Genomic DNA, 19610 nt, shown 5'->3' on the forward strand with positions numbered 1-19610 from the left:
CGGTTCAAATTTCAAACTTTGTCCGATCGGGCTCAAACTTGGTGGGTGGAATCCTTGATACCAGGGGAATATATGCGCGAAATAAAATGTGAGATCAACCGAGGTCAAAGGTCATTACGGAGGGTTCAAATTTCAAACTTTGTCCAATCGGGCTCAAACTTGGTAGGTGGAATCCTTGATACCAGGGGAATATATCGCGAAATAAAATGCGAGGTCAACCGAGGTCAAAGGTCATTACGGAGGGTTCAAATTTCAAACTTTGTCCGATCGGGCTCAAACTTGGTGGGTGGAATCCTTGATATGAGATATGAGGGGAACACGTAAAAATATAATTGGGGTCATCCAAGGTCAAATCCAGGGGCTGCATTTTAAACTTCGCCTGATTTCGGGTAAAACTTGGTGAAAGTAATTCTCCATATCACGGGAGCATGAACAAAATCAAACCGAGGTCACTTTCGAGGGCAAAGGTCATATGGGGTCAGTATGCCCAACTGGGCTTAAAAGTGGTAGAAAGAATCCTCGAGATGAGGAGAACGTGTCAAAAAGTCATCAGGGGTCAAATAGCATTGCCATCAGTTACTCTCACAGCAACGGGTGAACTAGTCACTATAAAAAAGTTTGATGTGTAATCTCTTCTACAAGTATCAATTGCGACAGTGCGTGTAGTAGCGCAATGCATGCTTCTGTTACAGAGATGGTTACTGACTGACTGACTGACTGAGGAGTTGCGTCCATTGACACTCTTTGCTGAGTTGAAAATGCAGTGATTCGCGATTTATGTGAATTGTCAGGTGCCAAATTTGGATAGATACTAATACGTAAGTTATTGTGCTTTTCGTTAATGAAGTCAATGCCATGTTTTTGGACTTTAATAGCTTTTGAGAGGAGGTTGTGTAAGGACTCGGTTGCAGAATTCTGCTCCAAAGGTCAATTTTAAGCTTACCTACTACACACACAGTCACAGTCACTGTGAGTAGCTTCCAGAGAAGTTAATGTTAATGAGCGTGTAACAGTGCAGAATGTTGGTGCGGGGGTCTTGCTTTTTTGTAAGACATTCTTGTTGAAATTTACGATTTCGGATTCGAGTCCTTGCATGAACGGCTATTGGCGAATCATTCCGAGTCTTTCATTAGGAACAATAGAAATGCAATCTTGACCAATCACAGTTCAGGATTTGTGTGGGCGAACTTCCGATAAAATCTGTAGCGCGTGCTCACGGAGGCTCACTCTATCTCAGACCACAGACACAATCACGGAGCTTTTGCTCTGGTTGTTTTATCATTTATGTTCTCCGGAGTTTAAATTACAAATTATCTTTGTGTTATCAGCACCAGTGATATGAAATAAAAATCATCACAAAGAAGTTAAACCAATTCCTGTTGTTACCAGAACTTTTATTTAAACCAGTGACCTACCGTAATCAGCCATGTTTACAATGGTGGCTATGCAGTGGTTTCGTTCTCCACAACAACAAGATGGCCGATGTAGCTGAGATTATATCTGGCGGTATACCATAAGTTTCACTTTGCATGTTAACGTCGCAAATACTTATGGCAACATTCTGCACTGTTACAAGCGACATTCATGGAGCGTTGTGTTCCGTACCTTGCAGGGGCGGCTCTTCCATTGGGACTAATGGGGCAGAGCCCCACCCAGATTTTCAAAGTATTATGTGATTTCTATTAATCTTAAATACTTCTTATTTAAACTGCATAAATCTCAAAATATCCCTTATTATTGTAGTGGATATTCTGTGTTTATCAGTGTAATTCATATGCTTTCATATCTGCTGGGGATTTTTATATTTATATCAAGTGTGTACCAAATAATAAACTGGCAACTCCAATGTGGAGCTTATCTGAGATAGCTCCTCCTGACCTTATTATCTTCATTGAAAAAGGGCATTGTCATATATCTGTACACCCTTCCATAAGAAACCATATGACCCCAAAGTTTATCAGTGGGTCTAACCTGTAATAGCTCCAAACCTAGCCTCCCTAGCCTCTAACAAAGCCTGAAGTGTCATACCATTCAAACAATAATTATTTCCAATTGCCAAGTGAGTTTTCTCAAGAGACTAGATACTTTATCATCTACTCAAAGTTATGGCATTTGTGGTTAAGGTCAATAGGGTGCAGGGTATCAACTTTGTCCTTGTTTATAGGTGCATGATTCAGGGTGGCCTACATTGAACGACTAAAATATGAAGAGTTTTAGTGAGGAATTATATAGGCTCAATTTGTATTCATCACAAATTTACACCCTGTAGGCCATTTGGTATAATGGACCAAAACAGGTCAAGGTTTCAGTTTCTGAGAAACATCTCAAACATACCAAAGTACCTATTCATGAGGATGATAGCTGTGTGTTGACTTGCTGTATAGGCCTATCGATATTCAGTTTAGTTTCATCATAGATACTAAGGTTTCATCTAGTTTATGTATGCGGTTGTGGCATCTTGCTCTTGTTTATTATATTATAGGGCTACATTTTCATCATGAATACTGTGGATTATTTACTCCAAAATCGTTTTTCTACTCATAATCTTGAAGTAAAGTTGGAAATTAAGCGTCTAGGTCGCCACAGGCCCAGTGATTTCAGCATAAAGCAGGCAGGAAAAGGAAAAGATCAAAATCGGACATTTTCAAACCAGTGGTTTGATAAGATGCCTTGGCTGACTGCTAGTGTAGAAAGGAAATCTCTTTTTTGTTTCCCTTGTTTGCTATTTGGAGGGGATAGTACATGGACAAATAAAGGCTACACGGATTTGAAACATCTTTCTCGGAGTGTTAAATCGCATGAGCAGAATTCAACCCACGTAACGTGCTGTGTGAAATTGAACTTGTTTGGGAAAGTAAATATTGGATTTGGTACACAACTTGATGATGGGTATAGGTTATCCATCCGTAGACATAACCAATTAGTTGATAAAAATCGGCATGTTTTGTCAAAAATCATCGATTGTGTTAAATTTTGTGGCGCTTATGAACTTGCTCTAAGGGGACATGACGAAACACCAGGGAGCAAAAACGCAGGGATCTTCAGAGGACTGATTGATATGGTTGCTGAACTTGATGGTATCTTAGCAGAACATCTATCTAATGCCACCATCTTCACCATACAAAACGAACTATTGGATTGCATGTATCAAGTTTATCTTGAGCAGGTTGCATCCGAAATTGAATCATGCAATTTCATTGGTATTCAAGCTGATGAAACTACTGATGTCTCATGTAAGTGCCAATTAGTGATTGTCATCCGGTATACCCTTCAAGGAGAGGTAAAGGAAAGATTTATTTGCTTTGAAGAGGCAAAGGTAAAAAATGCAAAGTTCTGCATTAACAAGAATTCTAACTACTGTACTCAGCAAATATGCAGTCAAAGATAAATTGATTGCACAAACCTATGATGGTGCATCTACAATGAAAGAAAGGATTAATGGTGTTCAAGCCCAAATGCGCCAAGAGTATCCGTATGCACATTTTGTGCATTGCTATGCTCACCAGTTGAACTTGATTATGGAACAAGCATGTGCAAAACATAACCGTCAATGTAAAGTTTTCTTTGCAAACCTATCAGCATTTGCAGTATTCTTCTCTTCATCCACAAAACGTGCTGCAGCACTGGATGAGTACTGTCCTGTAAGAGTTCCAAGAGCAGCACCAACACGATGGAATTTCAATAGTCGTACGGTGAACACGGTGTATGAGAACAGGGATGCCTTGTTGAAATGTTTGACCGCAATTCGCGATGGACTACCAGAGGATGATCATGATGATGAGCAAGAGGAGGATGAGGATAACCAAGAGCACATTGACTATTTGAGGGATGCTAAAACTATCAATGAAGCAGCAGGACTGATCAAATGGCTTACAGGTGATAGCTTCTTGTTCCTACTTCAGTTTTTCCACACAGTGATGCCACATGTTGACATTTTGTATGCAATATTGCAAAAACGGAAAATAAGCGTGGATGAAGTAAATAAACAGGTGGAAACTTTCATGAAGGAGATTAGAAATATGAGAAGCAGCATTGACAGCATGAGCTTTGACCAAAATGAAGATGAACCTCCAAGCAAGCGACGCAGGACTGATGTGGAGTCCATCAAACGTGCTTGTAAAGAAGCATGTGACATCATGATCGTGCAGGCTGCAGATCGGTTCTCTTCAGTTGGCAATCTTGTGCCCCTGCAATTGGTAGACCCCAATTTGTTTCCTTCATTCGCCAAGGAATTTCCAACTGAGAAATTAGCACTGGTAACAGAGCTCTACCCAATGGTGGTGAAAGAAAAGCTACGGACAGAACTAACTGTTCTATACAGTAGGGATGAATTTCAGACTGCAAAGTCCTCTTTGACTCTTCTTCAGTTCTTGATAGAGAACAATCTATGCCATACATTCTCAGAGGTTTGTTTGCTGCTGGAGATATCACTCACCACTCCACTGGTATCGGCTGAGTCAGAGCGGTGCTTTTCAACTTTGAACCGTATCAAAACTTTTCTAAGGAATACCATGACAAATGACCGCCTCAATGCTCTCGCTGCCCTGTCCATTCAAAAGGATATGATACGCGATATGGCAACATTCAACCAGCGAGTTATTGACAAGTTTGCAACATCAAAGAATCGTCGTGCAGATTTCCTTTACAAAACCTGCGCAAGAGCTGATGATGAGTAGTTTAATTAACTTTAAGGTAAGATTTTGATTTTTGTAGAAATTCAAATTCTCCTTGATTCATCCTAACCTATTTTATTTTCAGCACAATAGGGGCCTATAGTATACAGAGGATTCTGAGAAAATGATGATGATTTCCAATGCAAATGGAGTTTTCTTGTCTGTTTCCAAAATATGTTCAGCAAATGTTTTGAAAATGAGGTTCAAAACATCAAAGCTATTGTCAAGGAAAGTTATCATTTTATTTTCACGTCATTCATCATGTTTCAGTAGATCACTATTCATGTTTTTACACTTTTTTATACTTGTCACATATGGATCAAATTAGGTAAAATTTTGCACCAAATCGCTTCATTTTGGTGTGTAATTTTAAAAATTTTCCAAATTCTGAGGGGGGCACATCCCCCCTCAGACAACCCCCTGCTCGCACAAGTCCGAGGCTCGGCGCTTCGCGCCGATTAGCCCCACCACAAAAAATACCCACCAGCCGCCACTGGTACCTTGATTACTTTGTTATACATGATTGTCAGATGTAGACTGTCATGACGCGACGGTTGAATCATTCAATCGGCCAATCATGCCAAGGCAAGTAGGTATAGGTCACCCCGGTCATCCGGGTACTTATTTTACATGACGCTACAGTCGGCTACACTTACGCTTTTCAACCCACAATAGATCGTGCAGCTGAGCGACTACTTGAAGACTTGTAGCAGAGCTCATTCGGTTGTTTACGTTCTGTTTTGACCTCAAATCAAGCAAATTTCTCGCCGATTTCGGTAAAATAAAGGTTAAATACTTGGCGAAAATTGCATTTTATGTGAAGCTGAATACATGGACATGTAGAGGAGAGTCTTTATTTTTGTTGTTGGCTGGAGGCCCCATGTCGAGAAGTTATAGAAATGGTAGTATTTTGGCCGATTTGAAAAGGGACAAACCACATAAGACTACAAATTTGACCTCTGAATCGGATTTGTTGTCAACGGAGGTCAACGGCTTGTGACGTCACTCCGGGGTCACCTATACCAGGCCATCAAACTGCATCATTTTATATATCAAATTAAAGCACTTGAGTAAAGAAAGCCAACACTGAAAACCTTTTTGTCATAGCACTTTCCGTAGGCTTAGCAAAGTTACATCTAGTCAAAGATTGACTTTCATCAAAAAGATTCTGCTAGCACAATTCCCCAAAACAGCATTACGGGGGTGTTTCTAGTATATTCTAGATCTTAGTCTCATGACGATAGCAGCTTTTTTTTTAATGGAACTGCTATCAAAATCCCTCTGAAATTCCATATGCGAGTCTCTCATCTCATCACCAAAAAAAATCATATATTTGGGTCAAGTGAAGTATAGACAACATTATTATGAAGGTTCCCTTGAGCAAGCGGTTCTTTTAAATTTCAATGTAAATTTGTATTGCCGGTTTAGGTCATTTTGGCTGACTAGCAAATGTGTTAACTGAGGTTTCCCTGTCATACGTCAAGACCTTCAAGACCAATCTAGAAACCATCAACATCAAGACGTTGACTTCAAAGGCCCACTTTAATATTTAACGCGACTTGCACATGACCCCCCAACGTGTGCGACAACCAGAGATGGTGATTATGCGTGACAAGACAGATACAGATACAGATACATACTTAAAGCAAGGCACTTCAGTCTGACTTCAGTCATGTCAGTCACTCTAGTCTACATGTAGTCTCTAGCACTACTTGCTTAGTGCTTCGGAGGGCACTTTAAGCCGTCGGTCCCATGTACATGTATTTCTGACATTAAATTTAATGCAGTGTGCACATTAAAGAACATCACTGGCTATTCGAAAAGTACAGGGAATCATCCTGGTACGGTACTGTTGACTGTACTGGTACTTCAAAAATACACTCATCTACTCTAGGAAACTAGGTTCCAGAGTAAAAATAAATACAGCTTGTCTGTACGCAGTGGGCTGAATAAAATTTTGGTCGCCCGGGACAACCAAAATGAACGTCGGACAACCCAAAATGCTGACGGCAGTTGGCCGAGAGACAACCATAAAAATGTGTACCAATGTTACCAAGTAAGCTTAACATAAAATGCATTGCATAAATCTTGAAATATTCAGAAGAAATCATGACCAAAAATGTTGCTCTTCCATAAATTTGTAGGGCCGCCTGAACAGGGGTAGCGCTAACCTGCGCCATGGGGTCATGGGCGCATTCTTTTAGATTTTGGCGCACAAAATTACCATGTAGAGGTTGCTAAAGGGTCATTTGAACCTTTTATTTATATTGTTTTGGATCCACAATTTCACAACATTTGAAATTTTTGACCCCTTGTTTGAAAACCTAGCGCTACCCCTGCGCCTGAATAGTTATTATAATGAATATTGTCAACAATACATGTAGGGTCATTCCTGTTGATTGCATTGCATATTTCTCTTTCTCTACTTATGCTTATTAGACTTCTTATTAAATCTTTTTGCAGGAAGTATTTCTCTGGTACCTGAACAAGACTTCTATCATGTCTACACGGTAAATACAGTTTCCTTTGTACCTTAATAACCATGATGTAGTAAAGTTCTTTTATACTAGCCATTTAAAATCACACCAGTTATTTGAGCTATTTTTTCTATTTCAAACTGCCTAATTGGTCTGCAAATACCAAAATGCCTAAAGAAACAGAGTTAACTTTCTGAAACTTGAAAGCTAGATCTTTTGTAATGGTGAAGTTCCTTTAAAACTTACATTTACAGCAGTTGGATCACTGATATCATGATAAATGATGATGCTCCATGCTTTATTGGGATGTACCAAAAGTACTGTGCTTTGTGAAGTTCTATTTGATATGAATAAGATTGAGATATAAGCAAAGAAAGGAGCAATAATAGGCCCTAGTTGCATTCTGAAAGAAGGAAAAAAAAAGAAAATTTGATTTGTGTAAATCACAATGAGCATCATTCTACATTTTGTTGCATTTCAGATTGGACCGATTATTCCTATTGCTAGACACAGGGTCTACACCGGTGACACGTAGAGCTGCAGCCCAACAGCTGGGGGATGTGCAGAAACTCCATCCACATGAATTGCCTATATTATTGGCCAAGGTATAAGACACAGGGTTCAGTGGAAACATGATAAAAACATGCAGATTTTATGATTGGAATCTAAAACAAGCAGGAACATAAAAAACCAAAAAGACCCCAAAACAATTAGCTGCTTACATTTAAACCTACAGTGCTCAATGTAGTAAAACCTCTTGGTACAAATTTTAAGAACCTTAAGGGGTACTACACCCCTGGTCAATTTTTTGCCTATTTTTGCATTTTTCTCAAAAATTATAGTGCATTGGTGACAAGTAAGATATGTATATTATGGGGACAAGGACTACAACATTGAAAATTCAGCAACTCAAGCCAAGTAGTTATTGATTTATTGATCAAATATTGATTTTCCCTCATTTTTGAGTGTAACTCCACAACTGTTGTCTGTGCTGAAATAAAATTTCCAGTGCAGTAGTTGTAGTCCTTGCCCCTATAATATACATATCTTACTTGTCACCAATACGCTATAATTTTTTAGAAAAATGCAAAAATAGGCACAAAATTTGGCAGGGGTGTAGTACCCCCTTAAGACTAAAATTTGAGAACTATGACTACTTGTACTCCTATTCTTTTACTTAAGGAGGCTGTGTACTCTCAGACATGCATGTAGTAAAAGTGCCATAACTTTGCAATTATTCACGCAAGACATATGAAAGTATACATTTTTATAAAGGCAAGTCATCAATGAATCTCAATATAAATACAGATTTGGTGTAAAAACAACAATTATGAAGAAAATCACAAAAAAGTGATTTTTTGGCAATTTTTGTTCGGTACACCATAACAAAAAAACACTCTTTCCAAAAATGTTTGTTTTGTGTTTTTCTTAGTCTTGAGGCGCCATTCCAAAAATGTTTTTTTTTAGTTTTTTGATATTGGCCTTATTTTTTGAGATATTTACCATATACATGTAGGCATCAAAATGAACTTTTTAAAATTCACAAACGCCTATTTGCACAAAATGATGCCTAAAATCGGAAATAGACCAAAATATAAAAAAATGAGAAAACCGTTTCTTAAGTCGATCATGCTTTTTATGATGAGCATAATTGCTTACCTATAGATGCTGTATTTATTGAGTTATTGTGTACCTAAATCGTCATTTTACCAAGAAAATGAACATTGAAATAAGGCTAAAGTGGTCACATTTTGCACTTTGATCGAAGCTCACAGTAGAATGCGGCATTTTTCGTTTTTCTACCTTACATTACGTAAACATAGGGTAAATCCACAGCCCCTTTAGAAGTTTGGGCGAAATCTTTTCATATCTTGATGTTTAAATCGGGGGAAAGAACTTGAAAAAAACCCCACATTTTATCAGCTAAAACGGAGCCATTTGACCGCTAGGTTTTGTGAAATCAGTGCTTCCGTGGTGCTTCCATAAGATGCGCCACTTGGCGCATGCAGATAAGCGTTATGCGTATGCGTAGCGTATCTGTGCGTTAACAAATTTGCGCGACTACAAAAGCGCGATGCGTTGTTGGCGCGTGTACCCCGATGGTACAACAAAGATTTTCTTTCCTTTTAAATTGCGGAAGCGAGTGAAATAGTGAAATAAAATCAATAAAATAGAGCAGTTAGAGTTAACAAATCTGGATTTTCTTTCCTTGTATTTATAAAAAACATAACAAAGTAAATACGTTTCAAAAAAGCTCAATTTCGTGAAAGAAACAATGTCTAGAGTTCACAGCCACGTTAAATGCAGTGTTGTCAAGAGTCCATCGCAAGCTTATTGTTTCTGTCTGTATTTACAATGTATGGCATTAAAAGTGGCACTTGTATGAAAGTGCTGTTAGAAACAGTTATGCTTTCCCACAACTTGAACCTGTGTAGTGAAATTGAAACTTTTATGTAGCCTGAGGTTTTGTTCATATAAGGCAAAATCCAATTATTGTGTATGCAAAATATGCACTAATTTTGTCAAGGTTGGGAAACCCCCAATTTGTAATAAATAATTCCAGTGCATCAAATTCCAAAGCATCAATTATTTTTGTGTTGCACCTGTTCCTTGATGCTATATGCTTTGTGAATTTATTATTATCAGGTCCATGCTTATCTGCGGTATAGCAGCTGGGATACAAGGATTGCAGCAGGGCATGCAGTTGATGCCATAGCCAGGAATGTACCCCAATGGACTAGCAGGAGAGAAGGTAACCGTAAGAGTGGTTGTTGGTTATAAGCTTGTGGTATGACAGCAAGACAGCCAATTAAAACAATATGGAAAAGATGAAGGAAAACAGTGACCTCTTTTTAGTAGGGTGTTACTTATAGAGGTAGTCATTGTGACGTCAACGCCGCCATCTTGTGGGTACGGAGTGCCTTGTTGCTAAGATCATTACGTTGACGCGTGACTGAAGAGGTGCGTCACGCGCTGCGACTTCCGCGTAATAGTGGGCGTATTGTCTAACGCATGATATGCAGAACAGCAGTACCCACAAGATGGCGGAAAAGGCTGACGGCCTCTATTGGGTAATTGTGTGCACAGGTACCTTATGTAATATAAAGCTGGGTACCGGGTTGGGTACCCATATCACCACCCATCAAGTCAACATGGAGTGCAAAATTTGCAGTCAGAATATTTATAATTATCTCCAAACAGTTGTGTGTGTATCAATGATTAGTGAAAATATATACCTGCAAAATATTTAATGTAGACAACCGCTTTAAAAGATATTGTGTGACGTGGTTTGATCTTTAAATTGTGGTTTAGTTAATTTTAGGAATTGAACTCTGGCCTCTTGCAATTGGATTTTGTGGCTAGGGACCACCTCTTTGGTATCACTGAACTCTTCACAGAAAACTAGGGCAAGGTTTGTAAACATATCAAATAATGAATCATTAAAATAAAGTGTTTATTTTCCTTTCAGAATCCTATGGCTCCCTACCCAAGATCTCCACTCCAGTACAGCGAGACAACACAGATCGTCTTCAGTTTTCAAGATTTGATGTAGCGCGTATGTTACAGCATGGAGCGTCTTTGTTAGGATCGGCAGGAACAGAATATGAGATGGATATTGATGAAAGTAAGACTGATTTACTGCATCCATTTCTAGCAAGATATTCTTGGGTTGTTGATAAAATAATAACATTTTAAAATAAAATGACAATTTTTCTATGATACCAGTTACACACACACCCCACCCCATCAACACACATACTGCTGTCTGTTCAATTAGCTTAGATTCTTGAATTTTTAAGATATTTGAAAAAATTCAAAATTGTGGTCAAAGTCATCAAAGAAAAGTGTTAGCACAGCCTTAGACCTAACGTGATTTATACTTTTCAAATTCTAAAGTTCAATTTAAAACCCCATTTCTTTTCAATTTTGGTCTTTTCCCGCATGATATTTTTATAACAAGCCGAGAACGTCGGGTACCATAAACTTTTTTGAATCAATCCATTTAGAGCAATGGGGACGAATATCATAATCCGCATCAAGAAGTATTGTCCAGCAAAATAGCTATATTTGCCAGTAGGCCTATGCCTATTTGTGTTGAAACCCTACTGTTGAAACATTCCATTATTATTTATGAACTAAGTTTTCTACAATAGGCCCAGCTTATATAAATTCATTCCTTGCGTATTTATTTATTTATTTATTTATTTATTTATTTATTTATTTATTTATTTATTTATTTATTTATTTATTTATTTATTTATTTATTTATTTATTTATTTATTTATTTATTTATTTATTTATTTTTGCGAATGGGTCTGAGAAGGTGTAGGCCTATATGCCCAATTATAAAACTACACATTTATTTTCAATTTGTTATTTCGTTTTGTTTGTTGAATATATAAAAAAAAATATGAGAAGGACATTTGGAAACAAAAGAACTTGAGTACAAGAAAATATTATTTAAAACAATCAGGTTACAGAAAGCAATTCTTGTAAAGTCACTGTATCTGAAAATGTCAAGCGAATGCTGATATTCTTGGGAAGAAATGATGGTATTAAACAAAACTCAATTTATATTGTAAACCAGTTGAAATAAGAACAAAATCCATAATTTTAATGTCATTGTTTAGGAAAAAACAATGCTCAGATTAATGTTATGCATAAAACGTAATCGCGCCATATAATTTCGTGTAACAAAAACCGGTGGACCATCATCACCTATAGAACCTATCCAATAACCGGAACGGTATAACACTTGAAATGGCAGGATAGATTGGTGGACAGATTGTTTTGCTAAATTGGATAGGGTCTATGCCCTAAGTTGAGAATGGACCGTCCCACTCGATTTGTGAAAAGGTCGCGAACCCTTTTGGTGGACCCAAGTAACTGCCTAAAATGAGGCAAAATTGAAAAGAAACCGGGTTTTAAATTGAACTTGGGAATTTGAAAAGTATAAATCACGTTAGGTCTAAGGCTGTGCTAACACTTTTCTTTGATGACTTTGGCATAATTTTTATTTTTTCAAATATCTTAAAAATTCAAGAATCTAAGCTAATTGAACAGACAGTAATACTATAAACACAGGCAACTGTAGACAGTGATGCATCATTTTATATAGTTTTCAATAGCCAACTGTGGACACACCGTCAAATTTTATTTACCTTATCATGGAACGTGTATGTGTTGGTATCCATGTGTGGACCCACCCTAAGTTCCTTTAGTATTTGTTGATATTGGAGGTTTTTCATGCAAAATCAAGAGATCTTTCCCAAACAAAACTGCTGATTTTACATACATACAAAAAAACACCCAACAACAACAAGCAAATAGATGAATAAATCCCCAAAATGCAAAACCTTGGTTGGCCAGGTCCAGGGTTATAGCTACGATATTTTTAGTGCTGGGTGGCATTTTGCTGAAATTCTTGCATATTTGGCAATTTGTTGTCAAAATTGACCAAATTCTTGACTAATTCAATGAAATTGTGCAATTTTGGACTCTGAGTGGTGGGCTCCAGTGTTAAAATTGCAGCTGAGTGGTGGGCTTTGCCGCCTACCCCTGTCCACTGTAGCTACAACCCTGTCCAGGACCACAGAACAAATTTGTTTTGTTTTTTCATCATCTAATGTTAATCGTTTTTTCTCATTCCTTTGTTTTAATACAGATTTGGATCCCAAGGAGAGGCTAGCAAAACAGAGAAGGCAACTACAGAAGAAACTAGGCCTGGATGTAGCTGGTATGGTTGGCATGGCAACAGATGATTTATTCAATGATGATGACTTGGCTGACCCAGCACCTGTTCCCATGGCAACTGCTTCATCATTTTCAAGGCATCCATCCACCAGCAATTCATTAAGACCTCCGGTACTTTTCTTTCTTAAATACCGTATTGTTTGTAATAAACACCCGGGGGTGTTGCATTTTTCCAAAAGGGGGGCGTTTATTAGAAGTGAATAGTCAGTGAGAAAAACTTCAAAATCGGGTTTAAATTCCCGATGGTGCTCCTGTAGAAAGGAGGAATTTTGTTCCGGATTGAAATCCAAGATGGCGCCTCGTATCGAATATGATATCACGATACAAATACTACATCTGTAAGTGCATATAAAGCAAGAATATGATTTACTTACTTAATATGATTTAATTATGCAATGAACTGGATGGAAGTTTGAGTCGTAATAGGTTTTGTCCATGCAATTTAGCGACCGTCACTGACATGACTGATGCATGTTTTAAGCAGTTACTCACATGACATGCAATATTTGATCAATAAATCAATAACTACTTGTCTTGAGTCACTGAAATTCCAGTGTAGTAACTGGATTCCTTGCCCCTATAATATTCATAATTTTTGTTACCAGTGTTTTATTAGTTTTTGAGAAAAATCCAAAAATAGCCACAACTTTATCAAGCGGTGTAGTACCACCTTAAGTAATTGGAATGTCAGTTAAAGTGATATTTAGATTTGGCTTAAGGGCTGTGGTATGAACGTTTGGACAGTATTTATTTTGGGACATCAGAGCACATCAGACATATCAAATTGCATTCTGAATACGAAGAATGTCATTCTGATATCAAATAATTTTGATTTTTTGAAATTCGCAATTTAATACACATTTTATGGCAAATCATTAAAAATTGATATTTTTGATATTTAACAGTACTTGAAGTAAACTTTATAAATCTGATGATTTATACTTAAAGTGTATGTAGGTGGGATGAAAAGCCGACAATCAATTGAAAATTTTGACCTTTCGTATTGAAGATATGGATTTTTTTTTCCCAAAACACCAAAAAAAAATAGGTCTTTTGGGAAAAAATCCATATCTTCAATATGAAAGGTCAAAATTTTCAATTGACCGTCGGCTTTTCCTCCCTGCTACATACACTTTAAGAATATATCATTAGATTTATATAATTTACTCGAGGACTGTTATATATCAAAAATTTGAAAAATATCAAATTTTTATAATTTGTCATAAAATTTGTATTATATTGTGATTTTCAAAAATGAAAATTATTTGATATCAGAAAGACATGCTTCAGATTCAGAATGCAATTCGATAGGTCTGAGGTGCTCTCATGTCCTACAAAAAATACTGTCGAAACCCAATAAACGCTCATTTTAGATCCCTTAAGTAATGTATTTGAACAAGCCTACATGTATATGGATGAATTGTCAATTGTAGAATTAGAAGGGAGTGTTTTTATGGGGCATGGGCACAGGTAAGTGTCGCCAAACAGGGAGACTTTTCTGGAACCCTGCATTTCAACACCATCCCAGTTCAAAAATAGTGGGAATTAACTGCAAATTTAATTCAAAGTGGACTTTATGTGCTTTTTCATTTTTGTCATGTCTGGAAATAGCTGGCATTGTTCAATTGAATACTGATGTTGGCTCTACCCTTATACACATTGTTTATATTGTTATTCCCTGTGTTTATATCTTTCGTAGAGTACAGCAGCTGATGCAGTTGCACAAGAATTGACCCACCTTGGACAAGGCCTCAGTAACAGAGAGAAGAACAGAGCTAAAAGGAAAGCAAAATTACTTGCCAAACAACGTTCCAAGGAAAATTCTGACAGTTTGGGGTCACAATGCAGGTATGGCTGGCAATGTCTTAATAAGTGCAGTAATTGAATGATAAGGCAAAAAAAAAAAAGGTTTGTCTCAAAGCTCACGAGTGGATTGAAAACAAATGCGTAAATGCGATTTTTTTTTTTATTATTCCGACTTTTTATGGTATTTTGAGAAAAACTGTAACAATTTTTTTTTTGAAATAAAAAATTTCTGCATTTTTTTTTGTCAAATTGCGCGATTTTACAAATGCGCGTGCGAGCTTTGAGACAAACCTTCTTTTTTTTTTGGCCTAATTAATATATAAATAAGGAAACAATTTACACAAGTATTGGGTGCAAGAGTGACACAGCAATAAGCAAGTGGGGGCAGGTACTTTTGTATTTATTCCAGTGCAATTCAAGAAATGATACAACTTATATAGAAATTGCTGTACTGTGGTGGAATTAAAGGTTTTGAATTGTGAAGTCTCAAGACAAAATGTGAGTACCTGCATATATATTAAGAACTTTTCAGCATTCAGTCTGATCTGAACAATTCAAACAAACTTCCAGAATAATTTGTTTCAATTTGTTTGTTTTGTGCTAGTATGGAGAGTACACTAGACGAACCTGGATGCAAGAAGCCTCGGTTGGGCAGTGTGATAATCAAGCAGGCCTCTTTCAATGAGAGTAGAGGAGTGTCAGAGGATAGTGCCATTTTTGCGGAGGAGGTAAGCCAACATTAAATAATGCCAGCCAAATGATATATGTGACCGTACAGTTCGAATGAGCCGTAAATTCCCTAAATTGTATTCTGAGTTACAGCGTAAAATGTGTATGCAGGTTGTATTCATCGGCTTCTCTAGCTGGCGCGACATCTATCTCATTTTGATAGTCAAACACCAATTAATAATCCTATTATTGAAGAGGATAATAAGCTTCTACCTTATAGATGGCAACAGAATTTTAATAGCTCTGGTCTTTGTTTGCTTTGGCTAAATCCTGTTCAAGTGGTGGGTTACCAGGCATTGTATTTTGTATAGGTATGTATAACCAACCATTAACAATGAGAGAACTTTCTTGAACCTCGTTGACTTGGGGATGATTTGATATGACCGCCAATTATGACTGTTTGATATTTATTGCCAGCAATGTGGAAAAAGAGACGCACGTAGAAACAAAAAAAGCTACCATTTTGTTGACAGAGCAAAGTTCAACAAACCATAACCCTGCTACTGGATATCGTTTGAAGTCAAATAATATACCATTTTAAAACTTATGATGTATATTTTCTAAACACAAAATAAAACAATTTTGACCGGGGGAGGAATTTACGGCTCATTCGCTGTGACAGGTCACATATATCATAGTGGCAGGGGAATAAATGCAAAGCATATGTGAGCAGTATCAGGACTTTGTTTTATTTCGTATTTAGAAAATATACATCATAAGCTTTAAAATGGTATATCATTTGACTTCAAACGATATCCAGAAGCAGAGTTATGGTTTGTTGAACTTTGCTCATTCAACAAAATGGTAGCTTCTTTTGGTTCTACATGTGTCTCTTTTTCCACATTGCTGGCAATAAATATCAAACAGTCATAATTAGCTTGACTTGACTTACTTGACTATTTTTTGGGTATAGGGGGTCTAGGAATGTGAAAAAAATAATGGATAGAACAGGGTGGAATTAACTTAAGAAAGTCACTCTTGTCTTGGCCATGTGTAGCCAAAAAATGCGACGACCCAAAAATAATGACTTTATGCTATCTATAAGGTAAGAGTGGACATGACTTTATTGAAAGTAAACAATGAATAGTAAACTTCTAGGAATCAATTTTTTTCCCTTTTTTCTTGACAATTTTGTTTTATTTTATTTTATTTTATTTTAAAGAAATAAAATAAAAATAGAAATAAAATAAATGAGATGAGATGAGATGAAAATATTTTTAGTAAAATTTTTGAGTTGGAATGTCATGGCATGTATGACTGAACAATATAAGATCACATTATTTAAAGCTATTTTCATGACTATCTTGATTGATATTTTGTTTTTAATTTCACTTGTGCAATTAAAACAGACATGATAAAACATCTTTTTTGCAGCTGTTTAATTTGAAATTCCATTTAAACTCATTAAAATGCATTAGTCTCATTAGTCAATGTACATTGACTCCATAAACATTCAAATAATTAATATTGGATGCAAAAAAACATGTTGGTAATGTGGTACTACTGCCTTGAAAAATTGCTATGCAAAGTTTGGGAATTGCTCAACAAAGCAATTGTTGCCTAGCAATTTTTGCTATGCAAAAATAATGAGTTAAGGCGAACTCTGTGAGGGGGGATCATTACTCGTGCACAATAGTCTGATTTAACCTCCCAACATCTATAAGTACCCATTACATGTAACACCTGAGTGGATAGAGGTAGTAATAGTGAAAGGTCTTGCCGAAGAGCACAATACAATGACACTCAAGGGATCGATCCTTGGTGAGAGAATCTTGTTTAATTATTCATTTATTGAACTTTCTTTACCCGTGGTGGGTAACCGCACCTGCAATTGTTCACAAGGAATCTTGTGATATTTTAGAATTGGTTTTATGCCTTGTGGCTTATATTTAAAAAAGAAAAATGCAGCTGAGTGATTTTCAAAAGAATCAGGCATACATTACACCATAAGACACAAGCAACTCCAATTTATAAATTCTGAGTCGAAGCTGGGTTGCTGCACAACATTACCTTCTACATAATTTATGCAGTAGCTTATTATTGTTTGGAACACCATTTTCCTCATGTTCCATGCTTGAACTAGTTTAACTCATTTGGGCTTGGCATGACATAAATCAATGTTTAGCATTGTGTTGGTATTGTAGGTGGGTGAAATGCCACTTATGCATTTATGTTGGTATTTTATGTTTCATGTAGGTGGGTGAGTGGCCATTTGCATCATTTTGTGAGCAACTTAGCAATGATTTATTTCATCCATCTTGGGAAGTAAGACATGGTGCAGCAACTGGTCTCAGAGAGGTGCTCAAGACGCATGGCAAGAGTGCTGGCAAGTCAGCAGAATATGCAAATGACCAGGTATGTCAGCCTTATGCATTTAGGAATGTCAAAACTTACAAGAGATTATATAATTGGTTTTTTTTGGGGGGGCAAAGTGAATTTCTGGGGCAAAAACAACCAATTTTGTGCAAAATTCCTGCAAAAAGTGAAAAATTTTGTAATTTGTTAAAATTGGGGAGGGGGAACTGGGGGAATGAAACATATTGGGGGGGGGGAATTTTTTCTAATTTTAATTCCCTGACAAAAGTTTACATGCTGATCGTTGTGTCAAATGCATGCACATAAACACCTCAAATAAAGAAAGTCCGCAGTCATGTAACCCGTCCTACACCAAAACCTAATCTTGTTATGACAATTTGATTGATAAGGTCGTGTGCAGAATCCTGTTAGCTGCAATTTGATACCAAATTTGCTACCGAAAACTCTAAATTCACAGAGATTGATACCAGTATATAAAATTTGGTGCATTTTCAAAAGTTGCAAATTAAAAACGGACCACGCGAACCTGTAGAGGTGAATGGCAGAGCACGACCATTGACATATTGACATAGCCCAAAACCACCGCTAGGTCATATCGATCGCATCGTGCCCTAGTATTCATCAGTAAATCACTGTAGCAATCCATGCGTTTTAAATTGACAATTGAATAAAGCGCGCACTTGGTATAGTCGACAGGGGCCATCGTGGGCAAGCAAGCTTGACCATATTGCTACGCTAAGCCATTTCGACCGCATGCTTCGTTTTGATTTGCAACTTTCGAAAATGCACCAAATGCCATAAACTGGTATCAACCTTTGTCACTTTTGAGTGTTTGGTAGCAAATTGGGTATCAAATTGGAGCTAACAAAATTTTGCATACGACCGTATCAATCAAATTGTCATAACAAGATCAGGTTTTGGTGTAGGACGGGTTGTATGACTGCGGACTTTCTTTATTTGAGCAGTTTACTTCACAGAAGTTCTGACATTAGCAAATGGCTGCCTGGTAACAACATTGTGTAGCATGATTGGGTAATTTTTTAGTCTTGCGTAGTTTACAGAGTCAAATGCATGTGGAATGTTTGTGGATGTACTTATTGCTTTCAAATTGTACATGTTGTGTCTGAGAATTGAACGTAACAACGGTAGTTGTTGAGAGAGGATAGCAGTTGTACCAAGTTGTTAATTGTGAGATTTATGTGGATGCAAAGTGGTTTGCCATGTGTAGAGTAATCAGCCTATTCACCATTGAGACCAAAGTCCACTAGATGTACAGGAATCGCTCCCTTAGCATGAGACCACTCTACTGGCACTCTGGTCTCAGGATCCACTTCTTGACTATACCTTGTTATTAACATCTAAGCACCTCTTAAATTAAACTAAAACTAAACTCTTCATCGAGAGAGACTGAACATGATAGATGATATACATTGAGATTTCTCTCAACAGCTACTAACAATCTGATATAATGAACCTGTGTTATTTATATAAACAGCAAGATAGTGTGAACCATTCTTGGCTAGAAGACATGGCATTGAGATTTCTGTGTGTGCTCTCATTGGATAGGTTTGGAGACTTTGTGTCTGATGAGGTAAGTAACTCATGGCTGATAATTAAAGACATGGCATTGAGATTTCTGTGTGTGCTCTCATTGGATAGGTTTGGAGACTTTGTGTCTGATGAGGTAGGTAGCTCATGACTGATAATTGAAGACATGGCATTGAGATTTCTGTGTGTGCTCTCATTGGATAGGTTTGGAGACTTTGTGTCTGATGAGGTAAGTAACTCATAGCTGATGATTGAAGACATGGCATTGAGATTTCTGTGTGTGCTCTCATTGGATAGGTTTGGAGAC

General features: G+C 37.1%; 2 protein-coding genes across 2 annotated transcripts in view; both read left to right on the forward strand.

Moving 5' to 3' along the window:
• The first annotated feature begins 717 nt into the window (after positions 1-717).
• Positions 718-19610, forward strand: part of LOC140151247 (TATA-binding protein-associated factor 172-like) — a 51510-nt gene continuing 32617 nt past the window's right edge. Inside the window, exons 1-10 of the mRNA XM_072173517.1 lie at positions 718-818; positions 7137-7183; positions 7632-7755; positions 9797-9902; positions 10620-10775; positions 12816-13015; positions 14604-14752; positions 15315-15438; positions 17636-17794; positions 19251-19346. Coding sequence (XP_072029618.1) covers positions 7173-7183; positions 7632-7755; positions 9797-9902; positions 10620-10775; positions 12816-13015; positions 14604-14752; positions 15315-15438; positions 17636-17794; positions 19251-19346 — 1125 coding nt within the window. The 5' untranslated portion in view covers positions 718-818; positions 7137-7172. The remainder of the gene's footprint in view (positions 819-7136; positions 7184-7631; positions 7756-9796; positions 9903-10619; positions 10776-12815; positions 13016-14603; positions 14753-15314; positions 15439-17635; positions 17795-19250; positions 19347-19610) is intronic.
• LOC140150333 (zinc finger MYM-type protein 1-like) lies at positions 3324-4676 on the forward strand. The gene has a single exon (XM_072172341.1). It carries the CDS (start codon positions 3324-3326, stop codon positions 4674-4676), a length of 1353 nt encoding a protein of 450 aa, XP_072028442.1.

Source organism: Amphiura filiformis, chromosome 4, assembly GCF_039555335.1.
Source record: "Amphiura filiformis chromosome 4, Afil_fr2py, whole genome shotgun sequence".
Classification (NCBI taxonomy): Eukaryota; Metazoa; Echinodermata; class Ophiuroidea; order Amphilepidida; family Amphiuridae; genus Amphiura; species Amphiura filiformis.